This window comes from Marmota marmota, unplaced genomic scaffold, assembly GCF_001458135.2.
Source record: "Marmota marmota marmota unplaced genomic scaffold, marMar, whole genome shotgun sequence".
Taxonomy (NCBI): Eukaryota; Metazoa; Chordata; class Mammalia; order Rodentia; family Sciuridae; genus Marmota; species Marmota marmota.
In genome coordinates, this window is record NW_025999986.1 from 466,120 (window position 1) to 477,291 (window position 11,172).

Consider the following 11,172-nt stretch of genomic DNA (forward strand, 5'->3'; position numbering starts at 1 on the left):
ACAAACTATATTATAATTTAGTAGTAAAGATCTCAAAAATATCAGTAACTTTAACTAAGAAAGTTGTTTTAGTCAGCTGTTTTGCTTCTGTGACACAAAGACCTGAGAAAAAATTTAGTGGAGAAAAAGTTTATTTTAGCTCATGGTTTCAGAAGTCTCAGTCCACAGATGTCCAACTCATTGGTCTGGAACTGAGGTGAGGCAGAGGTGAGGCAGAGCATCATGTGGGAAATGTGGATGAGGAAAGGAGTTCAGGATGTTGCAGTCAGAGAGCAGAGAGAGCTCCACTACCAGGTACAAAATGTATACCATCAAAGCCTGCCCCAGTAATCTATCTACTCCAGCTGCACCCTACACTACAGTTACCACCCAGTTAATCCACATCAATGGCTTAATTCATGGATTAAGTTACAACTTTCATAATCTAATCATTTTACCTCTGAAATTTCTTAGATTGTATCACACATGAGCTTTTGGGAATATTTCATATCTAAACCATAGCAAAATATGTATCTCTTTTATGCTATTTTTCTAACAAGGGTGTGAGTTCTACTTCACATTTTACCAAATCTAACTTTATGCTGATTAAGAACTCTACCTGGGACATTGTTTAATGGACAGAGGAAAAGACAACAAGGCAGCCTGTGCACTAGATCTTAAAGTCATCATCCAAAGTGACCCACATATTTTCATATTTTATTGGAAAAGCAAATTTTAAAAGCCAGACTCATAATATGAAGGATGGGGGGTAGTGAGGCTCACTGGGATTGGACAGGGTAAGATGGTGGGAAGGGAGGAGGGCTCGCAACAGGAAAGACAGTAGAATGAATTAGAAATAATTTTCCTGTGTTCAAATATGAATACACTACCAGGGTAACTCCACATCATGTACAGCCACAGAAATGGGAAGTTATATTCCATGTATGTATGATGTGTCAAAATAAATGAAAAGAACAAATAAAAAATAAATAAAAGCCAGGTCTGCATTTAGGAGGGCAGGGAGAATTATTTCTACCGTCTGCCTAAAAGAAGAAATCAAATATAGGAAATCAAATATTTGTGAATATCCCTAATTTATTCCATGTGTTACTTCTGTTCAACCCAGGGTACTGTTATCTCATTCCTAAGAAAGAACTTGGAGGACTTAACAGAGAGGTTTTGAACAATTTATTATGCAGGAACTCTTTGGTGGCAGCAGGCCAAGATACAATGAAGGGCTGCACAATACCCACAACTGGGGCAGATATCTAGGATAGGTTGCATGTGCATAGATGAGTTTTCTTAGATGTTTTATGAATACATTCTTTTACTTTACAACCAAGTTCCTCTGCCTTGATTTGTATCTAAAATTTAGAGAAAAATGAAGTGGACAGTTTCCCTTCTCCACTTCCTTCCACTCTTTAGAGTCCTTATTTCACCTCTCAGAACAACAAGCTTTCCAACAAATGTTTATCCCAACAACTACCAAAATGATAAAGTAATTTTTTAAAAAAATTGAAACAATAGCAATATTTTCATTCCTAAAATTGGCAAATGTCTCAAAAGATGAAAAATCTTAGAATTGGCAAAAGCTCATGAAACAAATATTCACATTTGCCATGTACAATGTTAGATGGAAGGTGAAATGGAGAAAGTTATGTAGGAAAGATTAGCCATATTTATTGATTCTTAAGTCTGCTAGGAAATTTGTTTTCCAGACCTAAAAATACCTTTGTTAAAATTATAAGCTGACATTTGTATACATATACATATGTGTAAAAAGTCTTTGCAAAATCATTTATAATAATGAAAAGAAGAAAGGCAAATATTTAGCAATAGAAAAATATTTAAATGCATTTTAATATTCCTCCATAGCACAATTTGATTGCAGCTATTTAAAGTATATTTTCAAATATTATAGAATATTTTCAGGATAAAATAATACACATAAAAAATTGTAAACTCCATTGTCGCGACCCCTCGCCAGCAAGGGAAAACACGACACAGGATTCTTCTTTCAGCAGTTTATTCAGGCCTTGATTCATGTATCATCTTCTAGTGACCCCCCGCCGAGCGCCCAAGCACAGCCTAATAAAGCCTCCCGCATACCAATCCTAAGCTGCCACGTGGACCTTTCTCATAGGGTGGGAAGGGATTGCGTGCCAATTCTCCATATTAGGAGTTGTTTATCACAGGCCACAGTGGAAGCCGGCGCCATCTTCTAATGGTGGCCACGGTCTAATTAGAACGGCTCACCACACTCCATGAACAGACAATAATGAAAAACAATATTCTAGTAATGGTGAACTCTAAATGTAATTTTTTAAGGATGAGTTACTTCCCATAAAACTGTTTTCTTTCACTAACATATAAGGAATGAATCTATTTTATTATTAAAAGATAAAATATTATAAATAACCATATGTGACAATGATTAGATTTTCCTTTTTCCATAGAAAATTCAAGTTTATATACTACCATGGAATTTTCTGTGACCACTGTCCCCAGAACCAGAGCATAATCTCTGAATATTGTTTTCACAGAAGTGAAAATTTGCATCTGAGTTAATTACCTATATTTCTAATAACTTAGAATTTTAAAGATCTGTGAATGCTTTGGTCAGTAAAGGCAAACTTTGTTTCAGTGCTCCTAGAGCACGCAGTCTAATGATAAGGAAAGACATTTATCAAATGATGATTTAAAAGTTAAAATGCTACAAATTAGAGGTACTTGGTAAATAAGTAAAATTGTGAAAATTTGACTAAATAAGGGAGATAAAAAATGTCCTAAATAAACAATTAGACCTTTATACTCAGTATTAGGTAAAGATGGGTGGAAGGAGTATTCTAGGTAGAAGATCAGTGTGCTCAAATCTTCCAGGTTGGAAGGGAACACAGTCAGCATAAGACAAAAAGGACTGAATACCTGGGAAGTGAATATGTCTTTATTTGTTAAGTAAGGAAAGGTTCCTTATGATCTAGTGTGAGAGAGTAAAATTCTGAACAGGATGGTATAAGATATGGCTCATGTTTTCTGATTTGCATATATGAAAAAAGGTGAATTATTTCACTAAACTAGTTTTAGAACAGAGCTTTGCAGTGAAAGGGGAGTAAATGTTCAGCTTTTGAATGTGTTGAGTCTGAAATGTCTTTCAGACATTCAGTAAGACATTGCAATTCACAGCTGTAACTAAAAGGACCCAACCAGAACAACTGTAAAGGAGTAAAACTTTATTTAAGGGCTCATGGTTTCAGAGATCTTAGTCAATAGAAGATCAGGTCAATTTCTTTGGGCTCACTGTGAGGCAGAACATCATGGCACAAGAGTGCTTCACAGGAAAGCAGAGAGAGAAGTCTCCACTTGCCAGATATAAATATGTATCCCAAAGCCATGGCCCCAATTCCCACCTCCTCCAGCCATTCCATACCACTTCAGTCACCACTCAGTTAATCCCATCAGGGATTAATTTGATGATTGGGTTAGGGCTATAACTCAATCATGTCTTCTCTAAAATGAGATTCACACACTTAGCTTTAAAGTTTAAGCTTGACTGAAGCCACACTACTTGTTCAGAATATTTTGGAAGAGTATGTACAATGAATTTTTAGGAAGGGATGAGGGAGTGAAGGGATTGAGGATTTGGGTTATGATGGAAGAACTCTGGGGTTGAGATCATTGGTTATTTAATCATGAAGATGTGAAAATCCTTATCTAAGAAATATACTAGATAACTGTGAAAGAAATAGTTTACATGTGGGAAGGTTAAAAAAAATCAAGCCTTCCTAACTCATCTGACATGGTTAAGAAGAAATTAGAATGACTTGGACTCAAGGAACACAATGCATTGGGGGATTTCTGGAAAACAAAGGAGTTTGTAGCTTAGTAAGCACATGTTGTGTTTCTTCAGCATTATTTTCTGGACAGAGAAAAAATTTTCATATGTTGGTATAATTCAATGAAATCATGAGAGCCTGGAAAATTGGAAAATCACTTCAAATATTATAATCATTTTCAAGGATAAGGGAAGACTTGGAGTATGCTCAATGAAGTACTTATTTCTAATAGAGAAAGATTCTTGACATCACCCTCTTGAAGGCCTTCTTCATATCTTTATTTCTAAGGCTGTAGATGAGGGGGTTCAACATGGGGGTGATGATCCCATAGAAGAGAGAAACCATCTTTCCCCAGTCCTTAGAGGTCGATGAAGGTGGTTGTAGGTACATATAAATGCCTGTTCCAAAAAAGAGTGACACCACAACCATGTGGGACCCGCATGTCCGAAAAGCTTTCCGCCTTCCTTCTGAAGACTTTATTTTCAACACTGCTTGAGCTATGAAGCCATAGGAGATGAGGATCAATGTCACTGGAATTAGCAGAATTAATACACTGAAGAAAAAGAGCTCAGCCTCTATAGGCTTTGTGTCAGCACATGACAACTTGAGAAGGGCAGGAACCTCACAGAAGAAGTGGCCCACTTCCCGATGACCACAGCGTGGCATGTTCAGTGTCAGGGAAGACTGCAACACTGAGTTGCTGAATCCAGTGAGCCAAGAGAAGGCAGCCATCCTTAAGCAGAACCAACGGTTCATGATGACTATGTAGTGGAGTGGTCTGCAGATTGCCACAAATCTGTCAAAGGACATAACAGCCAGGAGGAGACATTCTGTGGCTCCCAGGGCCAGGAAGATGATGAGCTGGGCCACACAGCCACCATAGCTAATGGTCTTTTTGTTGTGACAAATATTTGCTAACATATGAGGGACTGTGCTTATGGTATAACAGAGATCTAAGATAGAGAGATTAATGAGAAAGAAATACATGGGTGTGTGAAGTTTGGGATCCAGAATGCACACAATCATGATGGACACATTGCCAAAGATAGTGAATGTGTATGATATTAACAAAACCACCAAGAGGGGCATTTGCAGCCAGGGTTTGTCTGAGAAACCAAGTAGGATAAATCCTTTTGGGGAAATGTCATTTGCCCAGCTCATGATAATACTTACTTTTTATTCCTAAAAAATAGAGAATAAGGAAAGAGTCAATAGGTCAATAGATATTTGGAACTGAATTGAATTTAGATTAATTATGATGATTAGCTCTGCACCAAATATAATTCACAGTCAAAAAAAATGGAACCCTTCTGAAATACTTATCATTTGATTAAAACATAGATCCTTTGTTTCCAGTAGTCAAATGTAATGATAAAGGACATTGTTATTAAATGACATAAAGTATATAATATTACATGCAAAACTCATGGAAAATTATAAGTGCTCAAAACATTTCAAGTCTTCTCTCATCACTTCTTACTCTACCTCAATAAACATCTTCAATAATAAATACCAATGTAAATTAAATTATTTTAAAACCAGACTTAAAATGCTGAGCATATAAACCTATAATTGACCTAAAGCAATTCATTTAAATTTGGTAACATCTTTGCATAATATTTTGTGTTATGTTATGCAAATTTATTATGTTATGCAACTTTATTATGTTATGCAACTTTATTTCCACCAAATACAATCCTGAGTATTAGATGCTTTGATTCCAGATAATAAAATTAAGGATTATTTGTGAGACAGTAATGATCAAAATTGATATCTCCCCACTTAAAAACTTATAACCTAATCCTTGCTTGACTCAACATGACAGACACTGCTCACTGCTTGAAACTGTATTCTCACTAAAACCCTGATAGATATGATTTACATTTTACCTTTTTTGTGACTTATGAAAATGAAAAATTTGCACACTTAGTAATGATGAGACCAAGATTCAAACCCAGGATTAAATACCATGCTTTCTTTTATACCATATTTCCTTCCAATTTTACATATAGCAAGCCAAAATTGGCTACATATAATGTAACATTGAGATAACTTATACCATTTGAATTTACAAGCATAAAAACAGAGAATACTTCTATGTGCTATGACACACATCTGTAATCCCAGAGGCTCAGGGAGGAGAAGGGAGGTAAAGCAGGAGAATTGCAAGTTCAAGGTCAGCCTTGGCAACTTAGCAAGACTGTCTCAAAGTAAAAATTTGAAGGAACAGAGATGTAACTCAGTGGCAGAAGGGCATTGGTTTCAATCTCCAGTATTGCTGGCAAACTTAACAAAGAAGATAAAACAAGTTTTGGTACACTTTACTAAGGAATGAGGTGTCTTTTCCAAAGTGACAAACACTGATAAATGAAATGTAACATGACAATGGAAAGTTTACATGAGAACTAACAGATATGGACCTAGCATTTATAATTCTTCCATTATATGTGGTTTTAATTTTGACTTTTTAAGCTGCAAATAGACATCATTCCTTGTTAAATAATAATAATACATCTACAGTTGAAAGATATAAAAGGACATGAGTTTAGACTTCTTAAAATTTATTCTAATTAATTATAACTGGACTTTTTTGAGTGTTCATAAAACTTTAAACTTTTTAATGTCGACTATATGCAAAGATAAAAGAAATTACAAGATGAGAAATATGTAGTGCCTATGACAGAAAAGTTTAATATATTAAAATATAAATAATTATTACATGATAATAATAAAATACAAAAATTTAAAAATAAATAAAGAGCAATGGGTATAAATGAATAATTTGTGGCAGGATAAAAATATAATATGATGGAAAGAAAAGATATAAAACTTTCACACCATTAAAAAATCATAAAAATGATGAGGAAACTATTACATTATCAATGCACTTAATAATGTAAAACTGTATCACCAGAAGTTAATTTCCAGCAATACCAGAAAGGATCAACAAACCAAAGGTGCTTCCCTTTATGAAATATTAGACAGCATTAAAATAGTAAGTTATATCTCTCTGACTCTAGAGACCTCAAAATAAGTCCAAAATATGGTTAAATGAAAAAACTAGAGGTGGAGAATCATGTGAATAACATTCTCTCATGTTTTTAAATTTTTTAAAAAAATAGTTAGACATGCTTATTTTGTTGAACATATGAGAGAGATGTGGCAAATATATAATGCTATCATTGGTCATCACAAGAGGTTGATACTAGAAGGGTTTTGTGAGTATGTGTGAATGTGTGTGTGTATGTGTGTGTGTGTGCGTGTACACATGCACATGAAAACATATATGTATGAATATATAGATGATTATTAATTTCTGGGGTTTCTAATTTCTAAAATTTAATATATTACTTTTATAATATACAAAACAACATCAGGAAAAAAATAGCACTTTAAGGCAAATGACAGTGATTATATCCAATATTGGAAAAAACAGGCAAATGCATAAAACAATAGTGAGCACTACTGCAAAATCCTTTTCAAATAAGAAATATAAACCTACCACAAAATGTGAAACATAATATATGTTGAGGCTATGCTGGATGCTCTGTAATAAATATACTGTCTCACAATTTCTTGGCCCAAACTATTACCAGAAGCACAAGCAACATTGCAACACATTTTAAAACAATAGGAAAAGGATTGAGCTATGAAACATCATTGAATGTGTCACATACCACAACACAGATATTACACACACACACACACACACACACACACACACACACACCACCTCTACCTACTGAAGAGGAAGGAAAGGCAAAATTTAGAAAACAAATACCTGTAAGTGTTCAGATTAAAGACAGAGAATGGCAACAGTGAACACATCAGATATTAAAAACCATCTCTCCACAGGACGTAGATAGTCTCAGAATGGTAAAGCAGAAAAAACCTTCCTGCTCACCCTAGTTTGGGGGAGTAGGGATGCATAGCTGAAGTTACTGGAAGAGTTAAGTCTCCAAATTTGAGTTAAATATTAGGCGTGTGCCTTTTCCTATTCTTCTTACCCTGTCACTTCAACAACAAGCTTTCAATATAGTCCTCAAATAAATACCAAAAAAGAGTGAGCTGTTGGAATCTCTGCCTCTTTGGGAGCTGGAATCTGCTTTATTTCTGAGCCCTGTGATCCTGGACAAGTAGATGAACAACCTTGTGCCATGCGCACATATTTTTAATTACTGTGTTGATCAAAAGCAAGCTATTATGAAGTTCAAATGAGACAATGCACACAGGTCTGAACTTTGGATAGTGCATGAAACATAGTAAGAATTTAAAGAATGTGAATTAGTTATCATTTACAGTGTGGGTAATAGTGATACTAGTAATGATCATTAACAGTAATACTGTATCATTATCTCAACTTGTTTTATATATAAAAAATTATTATTGTTGGTCCTAGTGCTTCTTATATTTCTATTGTATTATAATATGAAATGACTAAATGTATAAGTCACTGTGTCTTTGTTTCTAGCATAAGACCTAAAATATATTTTTCCAATAAATGGAAATCAAGTCAAGAGTTGGAGATACCTGGTTATCTGAAGGCCATGGGATTGAAGAGGATTCTACTCAGCAGTTGTTGTTTCTTCTATTTCTATTTTTTTTCACATCCTCTACTTCACATTTCATTTTACATGGCACTGGTGCCAGCTCACCTACCAATTACTCTTTTATGCTGTCAGAAAATGAACTCACCCTTTGACAAGAATAAGTTGACAGCACTGTCATCTTAACATTTGTCCTATTTGTTTATCCTACATCATTTTTAAAAAGCCTCAAATACCACTGATTCTTTTTTTTAAACTTAAAAAAATCCCACTCTTTTGAGAAATAAATGTGGAGAGATAATGAGTATGTGTTCATTCAAAAGGAAGAAAAGATTAAAAAAAACTGGTTCCCAGGAAACAAATTGGATTCTCTGGATATTAAATGTGTTTCAAGATGTGGGTGAAATGATCTTGAAATATTCTTCCTATGCCTGGTAGCATGATTCTCTGTAATAAACACCACTCACCTTTTTCCTAAGTGTCATAGGGTATCCATGCCTTTGTGCCATGTGCAGAAGGAAATCTGGTCCAAACTCAAGTTGATAAATGCAATCATTTTTTGTGCTTTCAGCCTCTGTGATATTCTTATTCATTTATTTTTTCCCACAAATTGAGAATGAAACTAACACAAAACTTGGACTGCATCAGGAACATATGAGAAAAGTCTTTACAATGAAGTGAAAGTGTATTACTATAATTACTGTCTTCAATCACTAGGGCATTTTTGACTAGCATAGGCTCTGCTCACCACATTTCTAGTGGATTTCTATGAGAAGTTGATTTTATAGACATGAGCAATATCGTTGTTTGCACCTTTGAAAAGGATGTGCCTTTAAACAAAACCAACCAGTATTTACTAAGGGCCAACTATTCACACAGTATTATGTCCTCTATTTTAACCCAAGGGATATTGAGTCCCTGAAGTTTAATTGGTCACTGTGTCCAAAGAGGAACTTAGTGAACTCTATTCCCAACTGTCCTGAAAACATAGTACTGGCACAAACATGGCTCAAAAATCCTAAAATATAGGTGAAAACTACAGTCATAAAGAATAAAACATTAAAAAAACTTCAGAATTGTTTAATTAGGGCAGCACAAAGTTAAATGGATATACATTCCTATATTCCTTTTAAATGGTCTCAGGGTCAAATAGGGAGTCTTTTGTCGGTGTATAGGGAAAAACAGCATTTCTATATTTCATTGAGTTTTGTAATGTAAAGTTTGAACTAAAAACTTCTGAGATATTCAGGTTAAGAATATGCACCATGAAATGCATATGAAATTACGTCATACAAAGTCACATATAAATTAATCCACATAGATATTTAAGGTTAACATTAATTCACTGGCATAGAAAAAGTAGAAATAATATGAGATTGGAGCAAGAATATTTTTAATAAAGTTATTTACAACTTAATATTTACCCACTTAAAATTTTCAATGAAAGAAAGAAAATTATAATTAGATTTAGCAATTATAATTTTCCTATATACACTTACGAAAATACCTAAGAGAATCCCATCGTGTGCCCATCGGCAAGAATGGAAAACTATTTAGGATAAAATGTATACCATGCTTATATAATTTTATCAAAATATATTCTAGGGTCATGTATGACTAAGAAAAAACAGTGAAAAATAGAAAAAAAAATATTAAGATTGATCTCTAAAACAAACAAAAGCCAAATAGCCCAATCAATTAACAGCCAACAGAACTAAATAAACAATTCTCAGTTCAAAAGAGAATATACAAATATCCAAAAAATGTGAAAAATGTTCAATTTTCCTAGCAATCAAAATAATGCAAATCAAAACTACATTGAGATTTCATCTCAGTCCAGTCAGAATGGCAATTTTCAAGAATATAAATAATAATAAACGCTGACAAGAATGTGGGGGAAAAGGTACACTTATGCATTGTTGGTAGGACTGCAAATTATACAAATAATTTGTAAAGTCATATGGATATTCCTTCATAAACTAGAATGTAACCACCATATGACCCAGATATCCCACTCCTTGGTGTTTATCCGAAAGAACTAAAGTCAGCATACTGCACTGATACAGTCACATCAGTGTTTATAGAAGCACAATTCAAAATAGTCAAGTTATAGAACCAACCTAGATGCACATAAACAGGTGAGTGGATAAATAAAATGTGGAATAGAAAATGGAATCCATTGCTTTGTCTCCTACTAGATCATCATGAAATGATCACTTGAAGTTATATTTGGAATGCCAGTTTGGATGCAATCCCATCCTCCAAGACCCAGGATATACTTTTTTTTTTGGTTTTGTTTGTACTTTATAATTATAGAGAACAGATAAATTCATTTTGGCATAAGTCTGTGTCTATTAAAATTAAAACTAATTTGCCCTACTTTTGTCTCCAGTGCCTCCTTTCTCCATTCTTTCCTCCCTTCCCCTATTCTATTTTCTGTACTCTACTGTTCTTTCTTCTATTCAGTTATCTATATCTCTATCTAATTATATATGTATGTATATATACCCAATATGTATATATATTTATATATACAAATATATATAAACATATATGTGCATATATATACTTCATATGTGTACATATATATGTATATATATATATATATATATATATAGAGAGAGAGAGAGAGAGAGAGAGAGAATAGATAACTAAATAGAGAAATTGTATTTCAATATGTCTGTTTCATACTATATCACTATAGTATGCTGTCTTTAGTTCATACATGTACATGTTCTATATCTATAGGATATATACACACACACATATATCATATATATATATATATATATATATATATATATATATATATA

General features: G+C 33.7%; 1 protein-coding gene across 1 annotated transcript; it reads right to left on the bottom strand.

Moving 5' to 3' along the window:
- Window positions 1-4,037: 4,037 nt before the first annotated feature.
- On the bottom strand, window positions 4,038-4,973 carry LOC107160785 (putative olfactory receptor 2B3). The gene has a single exon (XM_015507411.1). It carries the CDS (start codon window positions 4,971-4,973, stop codon window positions 4,038-4,040), a length of 936 nt encoding a protein of 311 aa, XP_015362897.1.
- Window positions 4,974-11,172: the final 6,199 nt, after the last annotated feature.